Raw genomic sequence first — 27,459 nt, forward strand, 5'->3', positions numbered from 1 at the left:
AGAGGAATCAAGGTAGAGTGCTGCGATTTTCTTCATTCGAGGTAAGGGTGAGACTAATAATTCAATAATGTTAATTACTGTAATTCTGATGATTAGTTGACAAAGTTAGGATTGATTTAGAGAAGTTTTGGAATTAGGTTAAAACCCTAAAAATTGATGATCAAACGGTAAAACTTGTTTAGATTGATGTAGAAACCGTCCTTTAACCTTAGAATATGTTTAGGATGAATTCTGGAATCAAAATTAGGCTTTGAACCATGTTGTGTGATGGATTTTTGAGAAAAACCCTAGTCTGCCCGTGCTTCTGTTCATCGCTCGCCACGGCGAGTGATGATCCTCGCCTCGCGAGTGATGAACTTCATCGCTCGCCACGCGAGCCCCTTTCCTTCGCCTCGCGAGTTGTTTGGTCCAACTCGCCATGGCGAGCAACCCTTTCTCGCCTCGCGAGCTTAGGCAGAGTGCATGTCATATTTTGTATTTTCGACTTTTTAGTTGGACCTTGAGTGCCTTTAAGTGCCTAAACATACCTAGAGATGATTAGGAATGATTTTAGGACAGGATTGAACCCAGAACAACATTAGTTTGGGAGATTAGTGTTACTCGCCATGGCGAGTAAGTACTCTCGCCTCGCGAGTACAACCAGAATGTAGTTGCTTGAGTGTTGTGCGATCTGTGTCGCACGAGTTGATCAAGAGTGAACCCCTAATTGGTATTGAGACCTAGTGGTGACGTTTAATGCAGCCTGTAGAGTTGTTCAAGTTATATTGATATTAATTGAATATGAATTAATGTATTGTATATTCATGCAAGATATGAAGGTTTGATAATAATGCAATTTATGTGCCATTGATATAATGATATCATCTTGTTATGTGACTTGTTTATGCTGCTTTCGTTATTTAACTAAGTGCATAAGTATATGATGAAGTTTAGCTCCAAATTATTGGATGCATGTTGATAAGTGATTACGAAGTTTTGTCCATATGTGTCCATGCATAGCATATCATTGAGCTTAGTCCTCACCACGAAAATTAGGAGCTTTGTCCTCCGCACGTTTTATAGGAGCTTTGTCCTCCGCACGATTAAAGTATATTAATACTTATGATGACGATTGGTACCACATGCATATAATGAGTCTAAGAGCATTGTCACATTGTCATGATTAAGATGCCTTGTTGATGATGATTGATTATGTGATTACGTGATATGTGTTTATTGATTATGATATGTTATTCCTAATGATTGGATATATGATTACGTGTTAACTGTTTAGCAATTATGCAAAGTTAGTAATGGAATGAATATGATGTTAATTTATGATTCTCAATTACATTGATTAATGTTATTGTATTATGAAATCTCACCCCTTCTGCTTGAAAATGTTGCCCTTCGTATGGGTAACTTGCAGGTGATCGTGCTTAGTGTGCAGTTGCCGTCGTGAGTGGCCTTGCCTTCACTGTGTCGTCTAGGTCGCTCTGATACGTAACGGGATGGGGTTATAAGCTATAACATGCTTCATTCTCTTACGTGGATAATATGTTATTTTATTATGTCATGGAATATGAACTATTTTGATGGGGCCTACGTGCCAAACTGATTTATGATTTTTGAATTAATAATTCCGCTGCTATGTTAAAGAAAACTGTGAAGGTTAAATTATTATTTAACTGTATTTGGATTACGTTTCTATGTGATATCCCGTTTATGGTTTTTACTCTGATAATTGTTTATGAAATTTGTATATTGGGAAAACGGGGTGTTACAAGGATCATAGCTCGCTATGGCGAGCGATGAATTTTGGCTCGGACAGAATGCAGTTTCTACACGAAAATCATCATCTAACTTAGTTCTACGCCTAGTTTCAAATCCAGAATTCATCCTAAACTTATTCTAAGGTTATAGGACGGTTTCTACATCAATCTAACACAATTTTACCGTTTGATCATCAATTTTTAGGGTTTTGACCTAATTCCAAAACTTTTCTAAATCAATCCTAACTTTGTCAATTAATCATCAGAATTACAACAACTAACATTACTGAATTATTAGTCTCACCCTTACCTTGTATGAAGAAAATCGCAGCCCTTCTCTTGGTTCTCTCTTCTCTTAGCTTTTTCTCTCTTTTCTCCAAAAACAGTCGTACGTACTAACTTTTCTAAAACTAGGTCTATCTCTTATATACATCTTCCTAATATCTTATCTTATCTCACTTTCTCCCCCAAAACTATCTAAAATCTCAAAACAGCCCTCAACTAAATATTTTTATTTTCTTATCAAATCTTATTTTATTTAACAATAAAATAAGTCTCATAATCTTATCAAATCACCAAAACACAACAAATCATCCAAATCAACTTAAATCATCTTAATTCAACAAAACTCACACATATATTATAAAAATATAATATAATTGCTTAAACTCGATTAAATAAATAATTAAACGAAAGTGGGCGTTACATGGACGATGCGAGGAACGTGTTTGATTCGGCTATAGATAGAGACTTGTATAGTTGGAACACTATGATCGGTGTGTATGTTGGATCCGGTAACATGATTCAAGCAAAGAATTTGTTTGATGAAATGCATGAGAGGGATGTTGTGTCATGGAGTACTATAATAGCTGGTTATGTTCAGGTATTTTAGAAAGTAAAATAGATAAATAATGTTATTAACATATTTAACAGTTGAAGGTATATTACATTTAACGTAAACTGTACTAGCTGTGTACATGGTCATTGAATGTTATGCTGTATAGTATGTCTCACCGTTCAATACCAGAATTAGACCATCGTTGACAACAACGAGGTTACAATCGTAGATAAATATAAAAAACATCTTGTTAATTTTGATAGTTTAGATATTGTAACAATCGTTTTTATATAATTTAGATGTTATCTTGATGAATTGAAGATGTGATTTACCTGTTTGATTGATTAAGTAAGACTTTTGGTAACTTACTTAGATGAAAAATGAAGTTTGGTTTATTATTTTTGTCATTTTAGAACATAGGGGACTAACTTAAAATAAAAATAGGAGCTGTTTGAAACTTCTAAACTAAGTTCAAAGGACCTTTGGTGCAATTTTGACTATATTTTATTGTTTTTAACTTGATTGTCTATGTACTCTGTCTAAAGTTACTTCATGTTTTTTCTAGGTTGGCTGTTTCATGGAGGATTTGGAGTTCTTCCACAACATGTTGCAATCCGAGGTCAAACCAAATGAATATACCATGGTAAGCGCTCTTGCAGCTTGTTGAAATCTTGTCGCGTTGGATCAAGGGAAGTGAATCCATGTTTATATTCGGAGGGACAAGATTAAGATGAATGATAGACTTCTGGCTAGCCTCATTGACATGTATGCAAAGTGTGGCGAGATAGATTCTGCATCAAGTGTTTTCCATGAACACAAAGTGAAGCGAAAGGTTTGGCCATGGAATGCCATGATTGGTGGGTTTGCAATGCATGGAAAACCTGAAGAAGCTATAAGTCTGTTTGAACAAATGAAGGTTGAAAGAGTTTCTCCTAATAAAGTAACATTCATTGCCTTATTAAATGCTTGTAGCCATGGCTATATGATTAAGGAGGGAAAATCATATTTTGAATTGATGTCTAGTGATTACGGAATAAATCCTGAAATAGAGCATTATGGATGTATGGTAGATTTACTTAGTCGTTCTGAGCTCTTGAAGGAGGCTGAAGAGATGATCTTGAGCATGCCGATGGCTCCGGATGTTGCGATTTGGGGAGCACTGTTGAATGCTTGTAGAATCTATAAAGACATGGAACGTGGATATAGAATAGGTAGGATAATTAAAGAAATTGATCCTAACCATATAGGCTGTAATGTTTTGTTGGGTAATATATATTCTACATCAGGAAGATGGAATGAAGCAAGGATACTAAGAGAGAGAAATGAAATCAGTAGTGACAGGAAAAAAAATTCCTGGTTTCAGCTCAATTGAATTGAATGGGATATTCCATGAATTCCTTGTTGGTGATCGATCACATCCTCGGAGTAGGGGAGATTTATTCATTTTTGGAGGAGATGATAAGAAAGTTGAAGATTGCCGGGTATGTTCCCGAGTTAGGGGAAGTTTTGCTTGATTTTGATGATGAGGAAGATAAAGAGACTACTCTTTCTGTACACAGTGAGAAGTTGGCGATTGCTTTTGGACTGATGAACACAGCACCAGGAACTCCAATTTGCATAGTGAAGAATTTAAGAGTTTGTGGGGATTGTCATGAAGCAATAAAATTCATCTCCAAGGTTTATGATCGAGTAATTATAGTACGAGATAGGATGAGGTATCACCACTTTAAAGATGGAGTTTGTTCTTGCAAAGATTACTGGTAGATAAAGAAAGTGCTCTTCAATCCTAACCCGTGATGCATAAGTTGCAACAAGTGAACTGTTCTCCTTGCTGTGACATTTGTGAGGCGGTTTCAATTCTTTTGTCCCTGACTGCATTGTGTCTGAGGAGGAACCAGTGTCTCGAGAGTTTGATTGACTGACAAAGCCCTAAAACCGCCGTTGCTTTGTGCATCTAAGTGAGGTTTTCTGCTGCATGATGTGGATTGTTTGTTCACTGAGTCGGATCATTGTGAGTTTTGGTGGAGTGTGTGCTTGTAAATCTTTGTAAAAAAAAAATGTAGTTCCTTTTTGTGTTTTCCCTACAATTTGGTCCTTGTTGGCACAAACACATTTATCCCTTATTGGTTACACTTTCGCTTCCAAATCTCCAGTGATTCGTCAGGTATGATGTTGAGATCTAGGACATTATGTAGTCATGACATGCCCATTTTCTCTAGATACTGATGAGGTTGAAAGTAAATTAGATGTAATACTCTGATAAATCGAGTCCCCTCGACTTGGTCTTGTATTTTGTAGAAGAATAGTAAAGAACAAAATCTGTTGTTTAACGTAAAAAATATCTGAATGTTAATAAAGAAAACTTCTACTAAGCTTATATACTCATGGATCTCCATTTCTGATAAAGCTTGAGCATTTTTTGCGTTGGCTGCATTAAGTATTTGATTCAAAGTTTCAAACAAACTTTATAATACTGCAGAGCCTTTTTGGCACATCCTCTGGTGGGATCCCTTGTGTAGTTTAACAGAACTCATTTTGGACTTAAGTTATGTTGACATTCATGCTCAACGTCGGCATTTTATTGAAAACTAACAATCTGTTTAAACCTTTTGGGAAATAATGATGAAGTTTATATGTGAAGGGAATCTTTAGCTAAGGTTTGTGACCTTACAAACAGCATTCTCTGCCACTTTCGCATGGCAAAGATATCCATGTGAAGACCACTTTTTTTCTTTCTTTCGTGTTGTCGTCATATATTCAATCGGATATGGATCCTCTGCAGCAGCAGTTTGTGTGTGAGGAGAGAGAAACCATAAATAAAAAAGGAAGAAGTAATGATGAGAGAGAAGGAAAGGATATGGATCCTCTGCAGCAGCAGCACATGCTGCTGTTGTGATTTTGTGTGTGAGGAGAGAGAAACCATAAATAAAAAAGGAAGAAGTAATGATGAGAGAGAAGGAAATCATGTGAGAGATAGGAACATAAAAGGGAAGCAGAGAGTGCAGGAGAGAAACTGCACAGATTTAGAGGATCCACGTGTTCACAATAGATCAACATAGGGTCTGTCATTTGATTCTTTTCGGTTAATCATAGCTTGGGGAACAACATATATCTGTATGACATAAAATGTTTTCCTGCATTCTCATATCATAATTTTTGTCATTGGAATTTGCAGGCGGATACGGAGATGACATCGGACTACTGGAATATGTCAGACTAAAATGTGAACAAGCAAATCAATTTGAGAAGAAAATAAATTGAGACTGGAAGCTAAAAACAGGATGATGTACTCGCTCATTCTTTTTTTTTTTTTTTTTAAGATTCTTACATTGACATAAGAGTGTAATATGACATATATGACAATGATAATTATGAAGGAGAATTATTTGTTGAAATTCAGTTATAGAAGTGTACTATTGTTAAATATATATGCATCACAAAACATTATATTTGATTTGATCAGTGTCTGGTTCATCTTTGCATTTGAAAATATAATCCCAAATTGCCTCCAAATTTCCAAATAGAATTTGGACCAAGAGTGGAAGGAGTAAAGACTGAGATTCAAACACTGATAAAAGGAAGAAAAAAAATACTAATATAACAACTAATATACTAACATTTCCCTGTAAAAATAAATCCGATGAGAAACCATAGATACGTTTAAAACTTACCGAAAGATTGGCACCACATACCACACAGTTTGTCCAATTGCTTACACATACACTCATAAAACAGAAAAATAAAACTACACTTTTGATGCTTTGGGAAAAAAAGAAGTACATATAATGCAGAAGATTATATATTATCTTTTGAATTGTCACAACATTACAATGTCAAGGAATGCATAGCATGGCTACAGAGATTGCACAGACAACTCAACCATCTTAATTTACAACTTCAATCTGTTCAAAACTGTTCTTCATAAAATCCCATAAAATCCAACATAAACAAATGACATATCCATATATTACTATTTTATGCATGTGACACTGTGTGATAGAGATAGAAGAAACAAGAGTGTACTTTGATAAAATATAATTTTACAAAATCACTCGGCATCAGTAACTTGAGCACACGATGCTTCCATCATACCGTTGCGAATTTGATCACCAATATCCCTAACATGGCCAGGTCCATGAGGTATAAAAACTGTGGTATTCTTTGAATTGTTTCCAAGGTATCTGATTGTGTCGAAGTACTGAGTAATCATGATAAGATCCATCACTTCCTTTGCTGAAGTTCCTTCACCTTGTTAGAGAATTGCAAGATGTTCTCTCTCAAGCCCTCTGTGATAGCTTGCCTCTACCTGGCCACACCAACCCCGCCTAAAAACTTTGATTCGGCTTCTGCTTCTGCCTTTTTAACAATAAGCACCTTGTCTGCTTCTCCTTTGAATTCACTAGCAAGTAACAGCATTTGAGCTGTGAAATTAAACAAATACTCATTAGTTAAGCAGTTGTAATATTTGAACATCAAAATACAGACACCGTGTGACACAATATGTGTTTATCTCTATCTCTCACTTACTTTTGATCTTTTACAACTTACACTCATTTCAAAAAAACACACACAAAAACCATAGGACACTGCTTGACATCAAAATTTTGATCTCAAAAATATTTTTGTAGTCAAGTTGTATAAAGGACATATAAATGTAATAAACAAGCATACAAAGGCTGCATAAATGGACAAGCAAATGCAGTGTTGTCAATCACGGATCATGGAAAATAGCAGTTTATGCATTATCCGCTATGCAACAGTGTTATAGTGCCGCAATAGCTGTTAATTGACGATATTTTGTGATAAATAGGTATCGCATGTAACAGTAACAATAGTGATTTGTTCATATTTCTCTACGCTATAGTGTTATAGACACTCTTTAACAAAACTGAGCAAATGGGATAAACATATGCAGGGGTGCTACACACGTACATAGAGTTTAAGGTATAAACAACATACAAGACTTCCGAATTTCTTGGATAGTAATGGTGTATTATATCTCTTTCCTTAGTTTTTTTTTTTAATCGGCAAAATTTACTAAGCCGAAGCTCTCGCAAGATGCAAAGAGGTGGCAAAAGGAACAATACAAAAATGCCGCCTATAGGCATAACATCCACCCAAAATAAAACTGCTCCACCACTTCCAACACGAAGACGGCGAAGAAGCCCCATAACGAACAAAACCAAATAGCATGGCTACTGCTATGACTTTGAAATCTAATAACAGCACCAAAATTCAAGCCCATAGCTAAGCCACTACGCCTCCTGAAAAGCCCCAAGCAATTACCCCAAGCAGGCAGCACCTACCACGGCCAAAACAGGCCCAAAAACCAGCTGCGCATCCGACAGAAACAGCACCAACAGCTGCTGTTCTGTCATGACAGCAGGCCAAAAACCGAAGCCACAGGCCCCCCAACAGCCAGACACGCACAAACACCAAAGGACAGCCGCAACCTTACCTCAAAAGGCATTCTCGAGGACCCCAACTCCACTCATAAAACAAGCAAACCGTAGAATTTGATCTACCTAGCAACCATCTCCAAGACATCACTTTAACCTCCTCCACTAACTCATCCTATCTAGCAATAGCATTATTAAAATTGCACTCATTTCTAGCCTTCCAAATCACCCAAATCCCGACCTCCAAATCATCCGCAACTCGTTCCGAACTTTCTTATGAAAAGGACCCCCACTCCAACACTCCCAATGGATAAAAAGGTTCGAAGGCATTATAAAATTCAAATCCAACCAAGACATCAAACTCAACCAAACATTCCGGGCCAAATCACAATGAAGGAAGAGATGTGAGGTAGACTCGGAGAAATCCGTAGAATGAACACAATTACTTCCAACACCGGGAGGTAAACAATTCCGAATTCCCAAATTAACACGCGTCGGAATCCGATCAAGAAGAGCTTTCCAAACAAAGGCCCTCACCTTGGACGGTGCCCCGGTCTTCCAAATTTGTCTAAACACTCTCCTCTCGCCCTCTGGACACACTACCTCCGCCAACCATCTCCCCTCCAATTTGAGATACATAGATTTCACCGAGAAGGTGTCGTCTTCCTCCAACTTCCACCGCCATTCATCCTCCACCCCACCCAACACAAAACTCTCCTACACCCCCAACAACTCATCAAGGAGATTAACTTCCCAAACAAATAGTTGACGCCTCCAACTAAAACTCCACCTCCCACCGCCTAAGTCCGGAATCCAGATCTCTTGAATTGTTGCTTCTTGGAAAGTTGAAATCAAAAAAAGTCTATGGAATTTAATCATAAATGGTTCTCCTCCTCTCCATGCCAATTTCCAAAAACTCGTTGTAGCTCCATTACTCACCTTTCTAACCACCTCATAAAACCAATCTACCTCGTTACCTTTTGCTCAGGACACCAAATCCTTCCACCACCTAAAAGCATTGACCGGCCACACGCCCACCCCTTCCTCCAAAAACTCCTTAGGACTATATCTCTCCACTAGAATCTCCTTCCAAAGTGTATTGTCCCCTTGCAATAACTGCCATTTCCACTTTGCGAGAAGACTCAAATTCACCAAAGAGACATCCCTAACTCCAAGTCTACCCACCTCTTTCGGTTGACACACCACCTTCCAACTAACCCAACTAATCTTCCTCCCTCCCTCTAAACCACCCCAAAGAAATTCTCTTTGAATTCTAACCACCTTCTTCACCACACTAACCGGCATTTTGAAAAAGGAAAGATAAAAGATAGGAATTGCATTCAAAACGGAATTAAGAAGAACAATCCTCCCTCCAAGACAATTGATCTATCAAAGGATCCCAAGTGGTAATTCTACCCGGATTTCCTCCTACCGGTAACCCCAAATACTTGAACGGAAAGAAACCTTGACTACAATTCAAGAAATTGCACGCCATTTCCATAAAGCCCGGCTCCACATTAATATCCTTCAAACAACTCTTATAAAAATTAACTTTCAACCCGGAAGCCATCTCAAAGCCCCTAAGCAAAGCCTTCAAGGTCCACAAATTCTCCACCGTTATTTGTCCCACACAAATAGTATCATCGGCATATTGAAGATGCGAGTACACCTTCCCTTCTTCCTTCAACTTAAATCCTTCAAACAAATTCAAAGCCACTAAAACCCTCCGCCACCAAAAGAAAGAGAAAAGGTGCTAAGGGATCACCTTGTTTTAATCCTCTTTGAATATTAATTTCTTCCGTTGGACTACCATTAACCAAAATGGACATACTACCACCACATACACACGCTTTCATCCAAGCTATCCACTTAGGATACAAACCCACCCTCTCCATCATATACACCAAAATACCCCAATCCACAGAATCATAAGCCTTCTCAAAATCCACCTTAAGAATGAGACATTCCGAATTTGATTTCTTAGCAAAATCCACAACTCCATTCAACACCAATACTCCATCCCCCAAATTCCTCCCCTTTAAAAAAGCCGATTGATGTTGAGAAATAATGAAATTCATCACCTTGGCCAATCTCCTAGCAAGCACCTTTGCCAAGAGTTTATAAAGACATCCTAATAAAGAGATAGGCCGGAAATCTTTCAACTCCATGGGCAAACTAACTTTAGGGATCAAAGCAATAAAGTAAGGCAACATAGCCTTAGGAAGCCTCTCATTCCCATGAAATTGATCAAATCTCTTTCCTTAGTTTATGTGTCTATAATGTAAATCAGTTTCTGTTGTAAACATTTCTTCCATCAATAAAAGTCAATTTCTACAATTAAATTGTATTTTGGTACCGGATTCTTTCAGAATATACGACGTAATCTTTCAGAACCAAATCGCTAAATTTGGTGACCGAGTATACTGCATGCATACATTTACTGCTACATACGTATTTTCTTTTTCAACAACAAAAAAAAATGTCAAAAGGAAAAAAGACAGTCTTAAAAACAGTTTTAATACCTGCATTGATCTCATTCATTATTGCCATATGCACAGAAGGATCAGGTATAATATCAACCATCAGTATGTGTTCTATTAAGGAACTGATTAAAGTAATTTCAGTCACTGAAATCAATAATAGGAAGATGAAAATGATTCTATTGAAAACCGTTGAAGATGAGTTGTTGTCCAAAGCATCTATCCTGAATGGAAGCTTGAAACCCAAACCCTAACCCTTCAACAGAATCATTTTCATCATCCGATATCGATTTCGGTGACTGAGATACGATCACTCTCTTCTCTTCTCTTCTTTTCTAATGCTCTCGTCGCTCACCCTAATCTCATTCTTATGCTGGATATTCGAGAGACTGCTTTTTTAAAGCTGCACGGTTTCAATTCTTTGTGAAAAATAGGCTTAATTAATTACATGATCCCTCCCTTAACTTATTTGTTGTTCCCGATTTAGGTACCGTTTGGCCAGGCTTTTTTTCGGTCTAAAAAATACTTTAAAACAAAGTTAAAATAAAGCTCTTTAAGAAAAAGGTTAAGGCTGTTTGGTTTCTTTATTTTTTTTTAGTTCTAAAGTTATTTTTGAGTTAAAAGCTGTTTGGCAAAATATTGTACAAAACTTTGAATTTATTATTTTTTTGTGGTGTCTGGGGTTCGAACCCGGGACCTTGCATATATTTATGCATTGTCTATAAATAAAAAAACTTTGAATTCATTATGAATTAACATAATAAATAAAAAAATGTCTAAAATATTTTTTGAAGGGAAAAAATGTTTAAAATATAAACGATATATTTTTACCAATACTATATTTACTCAATGACGTTTATTTTGTGTAACATGAATACAAATTTGTATCATCATATAAACGACTTGTTAAATATTTGAATAGGATAAATAATTTAAGGAGGCTCAAATAATAACATAAATAATATCAAAGTAGTTTGGAAAATTAAAAACAATAATCATTTTTTTTTAAAGACATAAATCATCACAAACTCAAATATTTCTACTCTCCATCAACGCAACTCCTATTTGATTTCTAACTTTATTCATGTAGCCTCCATCTTGCACTCTTCCTGGATTATATGAACTGATTTCTTCATTTATATTGCTTTCTTCGTCACGCTCAATCATATCTATAATATGTATATGTGTGTATATATAATGAGAATAATTGGTTTTTTCTTTTCCAATTATACTCTATAACAAATTTTGTTATAAGAATACCATATTTTTAGTGTTGGTCAAAAAGATAAGAATTTATATATATAATATTATATTTGTTACATTGCTGGTGTCATTGAAAAAGATATGTTTAGTTTTTTTAATAAGAAAAAGATATGCATAGTTTGTTACAATACAAATGTGTAAATTATATATAAGTATAATTTTTTTAGGCAACTACACTTGTACTTTTAATTAAAATCAAAATTTTATAAAAATAATTATACGCATTACACAACACTAACAAAAATTATACGCATTAGCATAACAAAAAAAAAAACAGAAAGAGGAACATAAAATATTACTCTAAACACTAATGTGTGTGTGTATTTCCGTGGTTGAAGAAAGGGAATAAAAATATTCGGTGTCATTCATTGACAGCATGAATACAAATATTTGCGTGGTTGTGATGATCAAAAGATATTGAAATTAATATATAAGTGATAAAAAGATAATAAAATTCCTTAAAAAAATAGATAATAAACTTAAATGGAACCTCATTAAAAAATTAAATGGACCAGTTAAAAAAAATAAAATGGAAGAAAAAAGTGTATTGAAAAAATAAAACAAAAGGTCGCCGGCGGGAGTTGAAGAGAGGTGTTCGTGAAATAAATTGGGGAGAAATAGTTTTTTGAAGTAGCATTCAACAACTTTTGATTAAAGCTCATTCCATTCAATTTTATGCATTCTAAAAAAGATACTTTTTTTCGAAGGTACTTTATTGATATTGTGTTTGGCCTAGCTTCTCCTTAAAAACGTAGAAAAACTGAAAAAAAAAAGCCGGGGCAAACGGTACCTTAGTCCCATAACTTTATACGTACACCTCCGTAACTACACTTGGTCCTTTCTTTCTGTCATGGAAAATGATATATCGTACGAAAACTTTGAATACGGAAAATTACGGACGCGTGAAAACGTGTTAGTGCTACGCGCTGCAGTTTCTTTGTCAAAAAAAAAAACAAGATTAAATTAAATAAATAATAAAATCCCTTAATAGAAATGAAAGTGAAACCCACCGTTCACCAAAACAAAAACATACAAAAAAGAACCCACGTTCACCACTCCCGCTGCAATTATCTCCTCTTTTCCGCTAATCAAAGAATCTGATTGACATTCAATCTCAATTGTTGTGATATAGGGTCGTCGCTCTCTTTTTCACGCTCGTCTCTTTGAATCAGGTCTCATATTCATTCTCATGTAACTCTGTTTTTGCTTACCATCATAGCTTCCATTGATTCATAGCACTCAAGCAGAGTATTTCAGTTTTAATTTACCTACAAGTAAGTATTTTGTGTATTTGTTGTTTTTATAGATTATTAGAAGGAATTTTGTGCTGATCGATTGATTTTTCATTTACTTTATTGTGTTAGTCAATTAATATAGGTTTTTTTTTTCTTCTAATTTGTTGTATTAGTGCAAAAAGGATTTGAGTCTTGTGATGAATTGGAAACTAATGATTGTTTAGAAGCAAATGGTACTTGTGAAGAAGAAACACCTTGTGATGGGATGTCATTCGGATCTGAAAAGGAAATTACTGAGTATTACAAGAATTATGTTGAACGGGTGGGTTTTGGAGTTAAAAAAATAAGTTCAAAAAAAGGAGATGAGGGGAAAATGTATTTTACCTTAGCATGTAGTCGAGCTAGAAAGTATGTGAGTCGCCCAAAGAATATGTTAGAGCCAAATCCTATAACTCAAACGCAGTGTAAGGCTAGATTGAATGCGTGTATTTCTTTAGACGGAACAACTAAAATTAAAAGTGTTTTTTTTTTAGCATAATCATGATCTAAGTCCAGGGAAAGCAAGGTATTTTAGATCGAACAAGAATATAGGGGCACAAATGAAGAGGAGGTTAGAACTCAATGACCAAGCTGGGATTAATGTAAGTAGAAATTTCCGATCCTTTGTTGTTGAAGCAGATGGGTATGAAAATCTCACATTTGGAGAAAAAGACTGCAAAAACTACATAGACAAAGTAAGACGACTGTGACTTGGGACAGGAGATGCTGAAGCAATACAAAATTATTTTGTGAGGATACAAAAGCAAAACAGTCAATTTTATTATGTGATGGATGTGGATGATGAAATTCGGTTACAAAATGTGTTTTGGGCAGATGCAAGATGTAGGGTTGCATATGAATATTTTGGTGAAGTCATAACTTTCGACACCACTTACTTAACAAATAAATATGACATGCCTTTTGCTCCTTTTGTTGGAGTAAATCATCACGGTCAGTCTATGTTGTTGGGTTGTGCTCTGTTGTCAAACGAGGATACTGAAACTTTTCCTTGGTTATTTAAGATATGGTTGGAATGTATGCATGGAAGTTCTCCAAATGACATAATCACTGATCAAGACAGAGCAATGAAGAATGCAATTGAGATTGTCTTTCCGAAAGCTCGTCATCGGTGGTGCTTATGGCATTTAATGAAAAAGATTCTAGAAAAGTTTGGTAGCCACTCTGACTACGAGTCTATCAAAACACTTTTGCATGATATTGTATATGATTCTTTTACCAAAAGTGATTTTATGACGAGGTGGCAAAATATGATTGAGTGTTACAAACTACAGGATAACGAATGGTTGAAAGGGTTATTTGTTGAGCGACATCGTTGGGTCCCTGCATATGTAAGGGACACATTTTAGGCTGGAATGTCAACTACACAACGAAGTGAAAGTATGAACTCGTTTTTTGATGGATATGTAAGCTCAAAGACAACATTGAAGCAATTTGTTGAGAAATATGATAATGCATTGAAAGACAAAATTGAAAAGGAAAAAATTGCTGACTTTCGTTCTTTTAATACAGTTATTTTTTGTATTAGTCACTTTGGTTTTGAGTTCCAATTCCAAAAAGCATTTACCAATGCAAAGTTTCAGGAATTCCAATTGGAAATAGCTTCTATGATGTACTGTCATGCATGTTTCAACAGATTGGAGGGTTTGGATTCAATATTTTCTGTTACAGAAAGTAAGAAAGTATATGACACGATGAAAGATATTGTGTTGATGGTGTTCTTCAATGAAAAAGACTTTGTGTTAAAATGCACCTGCTGCTTGTTTGAATTTAAAGGCATTTTATGTAGGCACATCCTTTGCGTGCTTAAGCTCATAGGGAAAACAGATTTTGTGCCATCTAATTATATTTTGGCACGGTGGAGGAAGGATATAAAGCGGAGGTATACACTTATTAAATGCGGTTTTGATAATTTGGCTGGAAAAACTGAATTGCAACGTGTGGGTAAAGCTTGTGATGCCTTTTATGAGTTTGCTTCAACGAGGATAAATAGTGAAGATGATTTAGTGAAAGTGATGAACTTGATTCAAAACATGAAAATTGAGTTACCATGTAATGAAACATCTCCTAGAATTGTAGAAGAAGATTGTTCAGCTCAAAATCAAGCTATCATTCTTGATCCTAAACTAGCTCGAAGTAAAGGGCGTCCTCCTTCAAAAAGGAAGACTTCTATAGTTGATCAGATTGTGAAGAAGAAGCTTGCACAAAAGAAAACTAAAAAAAGCAACCAAAGTAGTAAAAATATTCAAGTTCAAGAAGAGGTGAGTATGAAATTTATAGCAATTTGTTGATATTATAGGTATAATAGTTGAGATGTCTAATTTAATAATTTTTATGGCAGGGCCAATGTACATCTAGAGGTCAAGAAATTGAAGACGAAGTGTTTTACAAATCTCAACTTGGTGATAGAATTGGCACACAAGAGAGCATTCAAGTAAACAAAGCATATACTAAATATTTTAGTGTAAATATTTCTATGTAAATATTTTAGTGTGAACATAGTTTTAAATGGTTGAATGGTACTATTTATGTAGTTAAACACAGTAGTGTGTGTGTACATGTGGGTGTGTCTAATTATAGTTTTTTTTATGACAGAGACTAAGATTGCATGTAGTTCAAAATACTACAAATGAAGAGTTTCTTAGGTATCAAATTTTTGATGGGACTGGGACACAAGACAATATTCAAGTAAACCTGATTTCTTACTTTCATTTAATTAAAAATGATTGGCTTTTTGTTATTTGAAATATTCAATATGATATTGCATACTATTTATCTATGTTTTTGCATGTTAATATCTATAACAGGAGCATAACTATGTTTGTAGCAGTGAAAATGGTAGTGTGAATACTGTAGCTTCCTTCAATCCAAATCAAGAACATTTTGGTCAAGTAAACAAGGTGCAAATATAGATTTTGGTGTTGTTTTGTTTTTATTTGACATTTTTATAATGAACATAAGTGGTTAATTATATATTCTTTGCAGGCTCCTTATTACTCTCAGGTCACAAAACCATAACACTGCTGTTTTTGGTTTGAACTGCTGTCTGGTTTTTCTGTAGTCAAGGCATGAGGGTCTGCAGTATTCACTTTTGAGCATGTGTGCGGCTGTTTTGGTCAAGCATTATTGTTAGGTGGAATGGGTTGTTTAGTGCTAGTTATGTGTTTTTTTTTCTTTTTGGTTCAGTTTTGTTTCTGCTTCAGTGTTTTTTACCCTTTAGCAGCAACCAAATTTGGAATATAAAGCTTCTGATTTTAGCTTTGTTATGGGTGGTTTTGGTAGGTGTTTGTATTAGTGTTCATGTGTACTCGTTACTTCTTGTTTGATTTTATCCGCGAGATTTTCGTGTTCCTTACACAATCTCGACGAGAATAATTTGCCGATTAAAAAAAATCTATAGCCTTTTATTTGGAAGGAATATCATGTTATTGATGCCAAAAGAAATACTAAAGAATATTAAAACTTGAAGTACACAAATTGATGTTAGATGGACTTTTTATTCATTGACATGTATAACATAGACATGAGTAATATTACATTGCATGGATAGTCTTAACAGACCTCCTAAAATCCAAATGCTCAATATTAATTTTCTCTTTTTCCTGAAAGCCAATTTAAAGCACCATCATAGTCCCACAACTTCAGCTAGGATTGGAGTCATGGACACATTTTCAATCTTTCTTTTTGCCGTAATGACCGCACCCTCATGGTTTCTAACGATCAGACCCCAACATGTGTGCCCATCTTCAAAGCATCTCGCATCTTTCAAAACACCCAAAGGAGGGCTTTTCCAACCTTTTGAGGACTCTGGTATAGGCTCTCTGCTGCTATTCATTCCTGGTGTGGGTCTACAGGCTGCATTGAACACTTCAGCAAAGGAAGAGACATCCTGCACAATAACTTCAATTCTTCATCTTCTTCAACCAAATTAGTGTCAAGCCCTAGCTTGGCTACTCTGTGACACTCTGATGCCACATCAACTATAATGGAATCAAGGAGATCCGAGAAAAGGTGAGATGAAAGCTGCAAAAAATCGCAATCAAAGAAATAACTATACAAAATAAGTATTTGACTTCCCTTAAACTTCCAATTCACAGAGAATTAATCAATATAATTTATAGAAACGTAAATTTTAGGAGATTATATCATAGAATAGTCCTGCTTTAACACCTTGCAGAAGTCATATTCTGATGTACAGCCAAATAACTAAGAAACAAAATGATGAATGCAGAATTATACTTCCTTTCTTAGATTACTGCTATCATATACACACCAACAAATAACAGTTGTTTTATAAAACCAAAATTGTTCCTTAATTATTGATCATAATCTTTTGGTTCACTTTTGACCATAACCTTACGACAGAAGCAACAATATTATCATTGTCTTCTAAAGTACAACCAATCAACAGAGGAACAATATATTGAATGCAGAGCAATTCTTGTTTTATTATGCTATTGCTCTAATATACATACACACAACAGTTGTTTTCTGGAACCTAACTGACAGCCATTACTTGCAAAGGTCAGAAATAAGCACAATAACTTATGGGCGGAATAAACAAAACAATACATAACCGAAATACATATTCATCATACACATATTATCTCTACATGATCTTTGCATTTAGATTATATCTAGACTTAAATATCAATATCAATCTCAATCTCAAAATAATTTTATGTTTTCATCTTCTAATTATAAAATTACCACTTTGTTTGAGTTGTTTCACTTCATTTTTAATTACTTTTACTGTCTCCGACGTAATGTTTTAATCGCGGTGGAGATTACCAACTTCGGCGGCGTTTCCTGGCGAGTTGTGGTGGTTGGCGATGACTGAGCGACGGCGGACGAAAATGATCAACGGAGAAATTGCTCCTTTCAGAAAACTAAATATGGTGGATGGTGATGAGTGACAACGTAGAGAAGGAAAGGAGAGAAGAACGCTTCTGATAGTTTGTTAGAAGAGATATTGAAAACTGATTAAACAAAAGAATTTATTTTGTCTGAATTTTTATTAAAAAATAAAAGTAGGACTTAAGCAATTGCAGCGCGTGGATCGTTAAATTTCACACGCGTCCGTGAAATTCCGCACAGAAATATCCGTACTGAATAGCAAAGCTGGTCTGTCATTTGCCCGTTAGTGATGCACACGTGGCAAATCCCACATGGCACATATATAAGGGAAATATTTTTCTTTCTTCCAGATTTCCTCCTTCTCTCCTCCATCGCGTTTCCTTCTTCCATCGCACATCATTCTTCTCTCCTCTCCTTCTTCCTCTCGTTCTTTTAGAGAGTTTATTTTTATTGTTGAAAAGGTGTTACATTGAGCTTTTGGTGGTGCCTCGGGTTTAAACCCGGACCTTACATATGTTATGACATTGTCCTTATCAACTAAGCTAAGCCCACGATGACACATTGAGCTTTGTTATGATCAAAATACTTTTAGTTCAATGTTATGTTTAATTTTTTTGAAGTATAAAAACTGAAATAAAATCATTCATACTTTAATTTTTTATAAAGTCTAAAAATTGGAATAGAAAAAATAAAATTTTAGCAAAATATTAATTTGATAATATATAAAATATTTATTAAATTAATAAATTTAAATTACTGAATATATATATCTTAAATATTAATTGTTATAAATTTTAATACAAATTAAGAATGTCCTTTTATGTCATTTTATATTAAGCTATCACCTATCAGATAGTTTATCAGCTATCCGCTATTTTTATCAAACAAAACCTTAGAATGACATTTGAAGATAAACTATTCAAACAAATTTTTTATTTAAAGTTTTCCTTCAAAAAATAATTGTTAAAAATATTATAACAAAAACATATTACACTACAAAAATCTGTTTTAAAAAAAGGTATAACAAACTGGCTGTGACACTAAACCTTTTTCATTATGTTAACCATTCAAAACATAGCTCTTTAATTGATTTATGTAAATCTATTAATCAAATTAAACAAACCCATGCAAACTTAATCACCACAGCACAAATCTCACACCGTGTTATAGCCAACAAATTTGTTAAACAGGTTGCTTTAGCTTCTCTTACTTATGCATACAAACTGTTTGATAAAATTCCTCACCCAGATTTATTCATTTACAACACCATGATCAAAGCACATTCTATGTCAAACCATTCGTATCGTGATTCCGTCGCAGTGTTTAAATTGTTGACTAGGGATTCAGGGTTTTTCCCGAATCGGTATAGTTTTGTGTTTGCTTTTGGTGCTTGTGGAAATGGGTTATGTGTGAGGGAAGGGGAGCAGGTTTTTTTACATGCTGTGAAAGTTGGGTTGGATTGTAATGTGTTTGTTGTGAATGCGTTGATTGGTATGTTTGGAAAGTGGGGAGATGTGGAGGATGCGAGGAAGGTTTTTGATTTGGCTGTATATAGAGATTTGTATAGTTGGAACGCTATGATTGGTGCGTATGTTGGATCCGGTAATATGATTCGAGCCAAGGAATGGCTTTTTTAATCTACACATCAGTATCAAAATGCAGCTAAACTGAAACACAGAAAAGGAAACGACGTCCACATTTTGGAACTTAAAGGACCTATCAAGGAACAAAAAAAAATAAAGGATTGATTTCGTACAATTAAACAACTTCGCAAAATGTATTTTGCCTATATTTTATTATTTTAACTTGATTGTATATGTACTCTGTCTAAAGTTACTTTATGCATACTCTAGGTTGGCTGTTTCATGGAGGCTTTGGACTTATTCCACAAAATGTTGCAATCCGAGGTTAAACCAAATGAATATACCATGGTAAGCACTCTTGCAGCCTGTTCGAAACTTGTTGCATTGGATCAGGGAAATTGGATCCATGTGTACATTCGCAGGGGCGAGATTAAGATGAATGATAGACTTCTTGCTAGCCTCATTGACATGTATGCAAAGTGTGGAGAGATAGAATCTGCGTCAAGTGTTTTCTGTGAACACAAAGTGAAGCGAAAGGTTTGGCCATGGAATGCCATGATTGGTGGGTTTGCAATGCATGGAAAACCTGAAGAAGCTATAAATGTGTTCTAAAAAATGAAGGTTGAAAGAGTTTCTCCTAATAAAGTAACATTCATTGCCTTATTAAATGCTTGTAGCCATGGCTATATGGTTAAGGAGGGAAAATCATATTTTGAATTGATGGGTAGCGATTACGGAATTAATCCTGAAATAGAGCATTATGGATGTATGGTAGATTTACTTAGTCGCTCCGGGCTCTTGAAGGATGCTGAAGAGATGATTTTGAGCATGCCAATGGCTCCGGATGTTGCGATTTGGGGAGCACTGTTGAATGCTTGTAGAATCTATAAAGATATGGAGCGCAGATATAGAATAGGTAGGATAATTAAAGAAATTGATCCTAACCATATAGGCTGTAATGTTTTGCTGGGTAATATATATTCTACATCAGAAAGATGGAATGAAGCAAGGATGCTAAGAGAGAAAAATGAAATCAACAGTGACAGGAAAAAAATTCCTGGTTTCAGCTCAATTGAATTGAATGGGATATTCCATCAATTCCTTGTTGGTGATCGATCACATCCTAAGAGTAAGGAGATTTATTCATTTTTGGATGAGATGATAAGCAAGTTGAAGATTGCCGGGTATGTTCCCGAGTTAGGGGAAGTTTTGCTTGATTTTGATGATGAGGAAGATAAAGAGACTGCTCTTTCTGTACACAGTGAGAAGTTGGCTATTGCTTTTGGACTGATGAACACAGCACCAGGAACTCCAATTTGCATAGTGAAAAATTTAAGAGTTTGTGCGGATTGTCATCATGCGACAAAATTTATCTCTAAGGTTTATGATCGAGTAATTATAGTACGAGATAGGATGAGGTATCACCACTTCAAAAATGGAGTTTGTTCTTGCAAAGACTATTGGTAGATAAAGAAAGTGCTCTTCAACCCTAATCCCTGATACAAAAGCTGCAACAAGTGAACTGTTCTCTCTGCAGTGATATTTGTGAGGCAGTTTCAATTCTTTTGTCCCTGACTGCATTGTGTATGAGGAGGAACCAGTGTCTCGATAGTTTGGTTAACTGGCAAAGCCCTAAAATCGCTGTTGCTTTATGCATCTAGTGAGTTTTTTCTGCTGCATGATGTGGATTGTTTGTACACTAAGTTGGACTAGACTGAGATTTGGTGGATCTTGTGCTTATATCTTTGTAAAATGAAAACTTACTTCCTGTTTGTGCTTCTGATTCCAATCACAGGTATGTTTTGGAGATCTAGGACTATGATATTATGTTCTCATAGCTTGTCCATTTTCTCTAGGAATTGATGAGGTTGAAAGAAATTCATCTGTCTGTTACTGTAATACTCTTCTCCCTTAACTTGGTCTTGTTTTATGTAAAGGAAGAAAAATAAACAAAACTTTGTTTTATATGAAAAATATCAGTGTGAATGAAGATAAATTCTACCAAGCATATACTAGCTCTTCTTGACTCATTGATTTCCATTTTTAATAAGTTTTGAGCATTTTCTTGCTCGGGCTTGCACTAGTATTTGAGTCTAACAAACTTCCTATTACTGCAGAAACCTTCTAGTGGGAACCTTGGTGTAGGAAACCACCATTTGTCACAATATTTTGTTGAACTGTATTTATAGGAATCATCATCTGTATCTTTTGATAAATAAGCGAAATCATTTTGGACTTTGAAGTTATTACGTAGTCATTCATGGTCTCCGTCAGCATTTTGTTGCGAACTAACAATCAATTGAGCCTTTAGGAAAATAATGATAAAATTTATACATGAAGGGAATCTGTAGGTACAGTTAGTGTCTTACAAGCAGCATTGTTTCCTGTGTTTGCAAGGTAGGGTTATCATGTTGGACGAAATGAGCCCATCAACAGGCTTTTGTATGCATTTGTTTTGTTTGACATCATTCATTCTTACGGGTTTCAGTGAATATTGAATCAATCGGGAGTACATGAGTTCGAACCCTGGGTAAAGCAATCTTTAACCAAGTTTCACTTACCTTTCAGCCGAACTTCCGATTATCAGATTCCTCAAGGTTGTTAATATTACTCTATGACTATGCTCAATGTTTTTCACAATGTTTCCTTTATTATTAACTTGATTATGTTTCCCTTTCATTGTAACAATTTCAATTCTCGTTGAGATAACTTTATTGCAATTGCTGGAACTGGTAATGTTATAATTGTTATACCAATAGCTTTTCGGTAAGATTAACACCTACAACAGATCAGCCCAGATACTCTTCTGTTGATACAGCAGACTGTTGAATCTGGTTTCTACCTTGATCTAACTGTCGAAATTTGGCTGCACGGATTCAGAGGATCCGTGTTCACAATATATCTGCATAGCATCTTTCATTTGATTCTTTTCAGTTTTATCTTGTTGAGCAGTATATATCTTGGAAGCTACAGTTTTCCTGGATTATTCCTTATCATATTATCATTTCTGGCAGTGGATTTTGCAGCTGGTTCTAGAGATGACACTTGGATTTGGACTACTGGAATATGTCATATGCTATCGAAATTTGATTGCATAATAACATAGCAACACTTCAAGACATACACAAATGAGAAAGTACCGGACTGTTATTTTGACACAAAATGGAACAATTTTTGTCAACAATTTGGTTGGTTTTAACGCAATTCTAACACATTGTTAATTGCGTTCAGTGGATGATAAATGAATATAACAAGATATTGCTACTCAATAGTCATTCATTGAACACAAATCACAGTTTTAAACATTATTAATTATGATTAGTGGTGACATTGTCAAATCAACAACCATATATATAAAAACAACTATACTTTTGATACTATAGGAAAAAGATAAGTTAATATAAAGCAGAAGATTATATATCATCTTTTGAATTCTCATAAGATTACAATGTCAAGGAATATATAGCATGGCTACAGAGATTGTATAGACAACTCAACCATCTTCATTTACAACTTCAAACTGTTCAAAACTGTTCTTCATAAAATCCAACATAAATAAACAAATGACATATCCATATATTACCAAGAAATTACTATTTTATGTATGTGACACTGTGATAAAGATAGAAGAAACAGGAGTGTACTTTGATAAAATGCAATTTTACAAAATCACTCAACATCAGTAACTTGAGCACACGATGCTTCCATCATACCGTTGCGAATTTGATCACCAATATCCCTAACATGGCCAGGTCCATGAGGTATAAAAACTGTGGTATTCTTTGAATTGTTTCCAAGGTCTCTGATTGTGTCAAAGTATTGAGTAATCATGATAAGATCCATAACTTCCTTCGCTGAAGTTCCTTCTACCTTGTTAGAGAATTGCAAGATGTTCTCTCTCAAGCCATCTGTGATAGCTTGCCTCTGCCTTGCCACACCAACCCCGCCTAAAAACTTTGATTCGGCTTCTGCTTCTGCCTTTTTAACAATAAGCACCTTGTCTGCTTCTCCTTTGAATTCACTAGCAAGTAGCAGCCTTTGAGCTGTGAAGTTAAATCATAACTCGTTAGTTCAGCTACATAAATGACATCTGGATGCAATAAACACGCATAAAGAGACTGCATATATGGACAAACAGATGCAGTGTTGTCATTCAGCGATCATGAAAAATGTCAGTTTGTTCATATTCCGCTATGCAAAAGTGGTTTAGCACCGATATAGCTGCTATTTGACATCATTTTGCACTAAGTAGCTTGTTAGAACTGGTATCAATATTAATAGGATATACCCAATGTACTAGGTTAGTATTGGGGAATCACACTTGAAACAATGCTCCAAAGAGCAAAGATTACATACATATTGTTACAACAATTCTGAACGAAACTGACAGAGCAGTTTCTTAAGAGGAGTTTTACACAATTATTTGAATGACACAACTGACAGGAATCGAGATCCTTCCTTCTCCCTTACTATAAATTCCGCACTTAATTCAAATAACAAACTACCATCTATAGTTACATACACACACCTAATAAAACTTAACTTACAATTAACATAACTGCTCCTAATAATATTATAATAACCACCACTAATAACATTTACTAATAAGAGTTCTAAGATAGCGTATCGTAGAACAGTAGTGAATTGTTCAAATTTCACTATGCTATAGTGTAATAGACACTATTTAACAACACTAAGGAGATGGGATAAACACATGTGCAGGAGTGAACACACACACACACACTGAACTTAAGGTATAACCAGCATACAAAGGATGTCCCAAGTGACAACTCGATTGGTAACCCAAAGTTCAAACCTTGAAAAAACTTGCATAACCACTAATTTACAAACAATTTTCATTTGTCTATTGAAAAAAGAGCATATGATATGGAAAATGATTAATTTCATCAACACCCAAACACCCAAGGGGTTCCACAAAACCAAATAATTAAGATGCCCACGTCAGATATCATGCAAATAAAATCACGCGAAAGAAATTAAAGTAGCAAAACATCGGAATATGTAGAGTAATCTTTCAGAACCTAATCCATAAATTCTGCAATCGAGTAAACAACATATATTTTACTACTCGATATGTGCAGAGGAAGAAATCAAACAAAGTCTTAAAACAACAGTATGGTTACCTGCATTGATCTCATTCATTGCCCTGCGCACAGAAGGATCAGGTATAATATCAACCATCAGTATGTGTTCTATGCTATATCCGTATTCTCCCATCACCTGTTACATGAAATTCATGAGGAGTAAATGCGGAGATACTTATACTCATTATTTTTTTAGTTTTTGTCAAACAGACACCGATAAAATCACTATCACAGCCGTAAGCATGAGCAAGACTGAATTTCTACTTTCAAGAGGCGTTATAAGAACATATCCACTACGGACAACCTATTAAGGTAGTCCACCGCAGAACCCACCATTTACGAAACTCTTGTGTAAGAAGTCTAAAGGTTCTTTTCACTTACCAATGCTTACATATTTCAATGAAAAGGATCATATATTTTTCACTATAATTAACATGATTTGATAAAAGCAGTGAAAATCACCTTTCCAAGTTCTTCCATGACACCTTTGGCAACCTCACCTTTTTGCTCAAACAGCTCATCCAAATTCATCTTCGGAACAATAGCACGAGCCACTACAACAACAACAACAAAGATATTGATAAGGTGACTCACTGATATGAGAAAGTGACACGGATCTGAGTGATAAATCGGTCATGAATTCAACCTACTCAACTGACAAGTAATAATAAACAATATTCATCGATCATGATTACAAAAAATATAAGCACGCAGATAAACAACCAAAATTATAAACAAAGACAAGAGTAAAACACGAACCATCAAAAACATAAGCCTGGATCTGTTCCTGTGGGTTTTGCAACTCATAAAAAGCATCATCAGCATTTTCCTTCACTACACGGTATTGAATTGAACATAACAACTGCACAAACACGTTGTCCTGGAGCCAGACACAAAAATACCTCGCACTATTATTATCACGTAATAAAACATTGACAATTACAAATTAAATTAATACACAAATCAAAGTCAACTGATTAATAAGTTCCAATTAAGCTCAAATTCTACCTTCTTCTATCCAATTGAGACACAAAACCAAATAAGTCAGGTTTAAGCAGTTAATGAAAAGATCAAATTGATCTTATCCACATTCAATATCTCAGAGACCATTTGGTACAATTTTTTGATGAAAAAACAACACTTTTTTAAACAAAATAATCACTTTTTAGGAGTTTTCATTAGTTTGATATAGATTTTCAAAAATGAGAATCTGAAAAACAAACAAAACATAGAATTAAAAACTACTTCACATAACTCGAACTCGTTTGTTCCAGTATATAAAAAAAAGTTATTATGTACTCAATAATTTAGAGTTTTTTTAAAAAGGCAGAAGCTGCTTACTGTTTGTCTACCATAATGAAAATCACTTAAAAAATATCAGTTATCAGAATATGATTTCATGAGAAGCTATTAAAAACACCTTCTTATTGAGTTTATTGATTTTTCTCAGATTTTGATTTTTTGAAAATCTGTAACAAGTTAATGAAAACTTCTAAAAGTGATTATTTTGTTTAGATAAGTATTTTTTTCCAAAAAAAAAAGTTGTAACAAACAGGCTTACTAGCTTCTATCAAAAATCTTTTTTCCAATTGGATTGGCTTATTTTTGAGCATATGAAAAATAACTTATGCAAATAAATAAACTTTTATGATAATTTAGAAGTTTTCAGAGTAACGAAAATTGCATCTTCATAACTGTTTTTTCACAAACTACACCGACAAACTTCTGAATAATACTCAAAAGCTTAAAATAAGCCTAATCCAAACGGGCCCTAAACAAATTTGATTTTCAGTACGTTAATCAAACACAAAATAACTTATGGTTGCCTTAAACATATCTAAAATCTAAAAACTAATCCATAAATTCTACTGAAAACTTCTAAAAGTGATTATCTTGTTTAGAAAAAGTGATTTTTTCATAAAAAATAAAAAAAAAAAGAAGTTGTAAGTTTGTAACAAACAGGCTAACTAGCTTCTGAAAAAAATCATTTTTGATAACTGATTAAACAAATTTGATTTTCAGTACGTTAAACAAACACAAAACAACTTATGATTGCTATAAAAATATCTAAAAATTAATCTCTAAATTCTAATTAAGTATCAAAATCACTGTTTTTTCGTTAAACAAACACAAAGCAACTTATGATTGCTATAAAAATATCTAAAAATTAATATCTAAATTCTAATTAAGTACCAGAATCACTTTTTTTTTCATAATCCCTAACAAAATGACCTAGAAAATAATAATTATTCAACAAATTTAACTTAAACCCGGTCAACCCCTAAAATACCAACTTAAATCAAATCCGACCGAACTCGAGATTACCAGGATCATTTCTAACAAAAATTATATCAATAAGAACACAAAGAAAAAAAGAATACCTTAGTTTTGGTTTCAATTTTAACATCAAGAGAAGCAATTCTGGTAGAAAGAATACCAGCAAGACATTCACCAGCAAAAGGGTTAAAGATTTGAAAACCAGGTTGAGCAACTCTTTGAAAACGACCCCACTGTTCAACAATTCCTACGCTTGATTGTTCAACACATCCACAGAATAAACAGAACGTGTTTCCCATTTTGATTGATCAATTGAATCGGTTTTTTGGTTTATGATTATGTTTTTGTTGTTTGTTTCTATTTATGGTAATAGAATTTTAATTTCGTTGTTTGAGTGTTTTGTGGATTTGTATCCTACACGACTTACATGAAAGACTTGGAAAACATAGATGGTTGCTTAATCAACGCTTAACGAGTAAACACGATAGTTATTAAATATATTAATATTTTAAAATAGTCCATGATCGTATTAGTTTTTTTTTTTTAAAAAAAATTAACTACTATCATAATCATTAATCGATTAATGTTCAATATATGAAGAGTAAGAATAAAAA

General features: G+C 34.5%; 6 protein-coding genes, 1 long non-coding RNA gene and 1 pseudogene across 8 annotated transcripts; 6 read left to right on the forward strand and 2 right to left on the reverse strand.

Moving 5' to 3' along the window:
- Positions 1-2,448: 2,448 nt before the first annotated feature.
- On the forward strand, positions 2,449-21,709 carry LOC120575791 (pentatricopeptide repeat-containing protein At3g62890). 2 transcript variants are annotated; one of them, XM_039826821.1, is made up of 2 exons: positions 2,449-2,634; positions 19,734-21,709. In XM_039826821.1, the coding sequence occupies exon 2, from the start codon at positions 20,079-20,081 to the stop codon at positions 20,928-20,930; it is 852 nt and encodes a 283-aa protein (XP_039682755.1). In that variant the 5' UTR covers positions 2,449-2,634; positions 19,734-20,078; the 3' UTR covers positions 20,931-21,709. The 2 variants fall into 2 exon arrangements, with proteins under 2 accessions (XP_039682755.1, XP_039682756.1); XM_039826822.1 differs by lacking the exon at positions 19,734-21,709 and adding an exon at positions 3,155-3,997.
- Positions 3,320-3,961, forward strand: LOC112422811 (pentatricopeptide repeat-containing protein At5g19020, mitochondrial-like). The gene has a single exon (XM_024786486.1). The coding sequence runs from the start codon at positions 3,320-3,322 to the stop codon at positions 3,959-3,961; it is 642 nt and encodes a 213-aa protein (XP_024642254.1).
- Positions 3,979-4,353, forward strand: LOC11444989 (pentatricopeptide repeat-containing protein At3g62890). Its single transcript, XM_024785627.2, has one exon. The coding sequence runs from the start codon at positions 3,979-3,981 to the stop codon at positions 4,351-4,353; it is 375 nt and encodes a 124-aa protein (XP_024641395.1).
- LOC112422810 (protein PPLZ12-like) lies at positions 6,458-12,957 on the reverse strand (annotated as a pseudogene).
- On the forward strand, positions 13,794-15,314 carry LOC112422809 (protein FAR1-RELATED SEQUENCE 8-like). Its single transcript, XM_024786485.2, has 2 exons — positions 13,794-14,317; positions 14,552-15,314. Exons 1-2 carry the CDS (start codon positions 13,794-13,796, stop codon positions 15,312-15,314), a joined length of 1,287 nt encoding a protein of 428 aa, XP_024642253.2.
- LOC112422539 (uncharacterized) lies at positions 15,365-16,400 on the forward strand. The gene is made up of 4 exons (XR_003012914.2): positions 15,365-15,457; positions 15,619-15,711; positions 15,831-15,923; positions 16,009-16,400. It is a non-coding gene; the product is annotated as an uncharacterized lncRNA (long non-coding RNA).
- On the forward strand, positions 19,149-20,075 carry LOC25497125 (pentatricopeptide repeat-containing protein At2g02980, chloroplastic). Its single transcript, XM_039827072.1, has 2 exons — positions 19,149-19,427; positions 19,734-20,075. Exons 1-2 carry the CDS (start codon positions 19,149-19,151, stop codon positions 20,073-20,075), a joined length of 621 nt encoding a protein of 206 aa, XP_039683006.1.
- Positions 21,710-22,858: 1,149 nt separating the features above from the next.
- Positions 22,859-27,282, reverse strand: LOC25497124 (hypersensitive-induced response protein 4). Its single transcript, XM_013596963.3, has 5 exons — positions 26,950-27,282; positions 25,328-25,448; positions 25,031-25,122; positions 24,608-24,704; positions 22,859-23,506 (listed from the first exon to the last, which is right to left on the reverse strand). Exons 1-5 carry the CDS (start codon positions 27,142-27,144, stop codon positions 23,133-23,135), a joined length of 879 nt encoding a protein of 292 aa, XP_013452417.1. The 5' UTR covers positions 27,145-27,282; the 3' UTR covers positions 22,859-23,132.
- Between the last annotated feature and the right edge of the window lie 177 nt (positions 27,283-27,459).

The sequence above is a fragment of the Medicago truncatula genome, chromosome 6 (assembly GCF_003473485.1).
Source record: "Medicago truncatula cultivar Jemalong A17 chromosome 6, MtrunA17r5.0-ANR, whole genome shotgun sequence".
NCBI lineage: Eukaryota > Viridiplantae > Streptophyta > Magnoliopsida > Fabales > Fabaceae > Medicago > Medicago truncatula.

Coding starts and splice junctions, on each gene's coding strand:
- LOC120575791 (XM_039826821.1), top strand. CDS start 20,079: ATGAAGGTTGAAAGAGTTTCTCCTAATAAAGTAACATTCATTGCCTTA.
- LOC25497124 (XM_013596963.3), bottom strand. CDS start 27,144: ATGGGAAACACGTTCTGTTTATTCTGTGGATGTGTTGAACAATCAAGC. Junction 25,449..26,949: donor AAATTGAAACCAAAACTAAG/GTATTCTTTTTT, acceptor GTCTGGCTCCAG/GACAACGTGTTTGTGCAGTT. Junction 24,705..25,030: donor TCATGGAAGAACTTGGAAAG/GTGATTTTCACT, acceptor TTCATGTAACAG/GTGATGGGAGAATACGGATA.
- LOC11444989 (XM_024785627.2), top strand. CDS start 3,979: ATGAATTCCTTGTTGGTGATCGATCACATCCTCGGAGTAGGGGAGATT.
- LOC25497125 (XM_039827072.1), top strand. CDS start 19,149: ATGATCAAAGCACATTCTATGTCAAACCATTCGTATCGTGATTCCGTC. Junction 19,428..19,733: donor GGAAGGTTTTTGATTTGGCT/GTATATAGAGAT, acceptor TGCATACTCTAG/GTTGGCTGTTTCATGGAGGC.
- LOC112422811 (XM_024786486.1), top strand. CDS start 3,320: ATGAATGATAGACTTCTGGCTAGCCTCATTGACATGTATGCAAAGTGT.
- LOC112422809 (XM_024786485.2), top strand. CDS start 13,794: ATGGATGTGGATGATGAAATTCGGTTACAAAATGTGTTTTGGGCAGAT. Junction 14,318..14,551: donor GATAACGAATGGTTGAAAGG/GTTATTTGTTGA, acceptor TTTTTGTATTAG/TCACTTTGGTTTTGAGTTCC.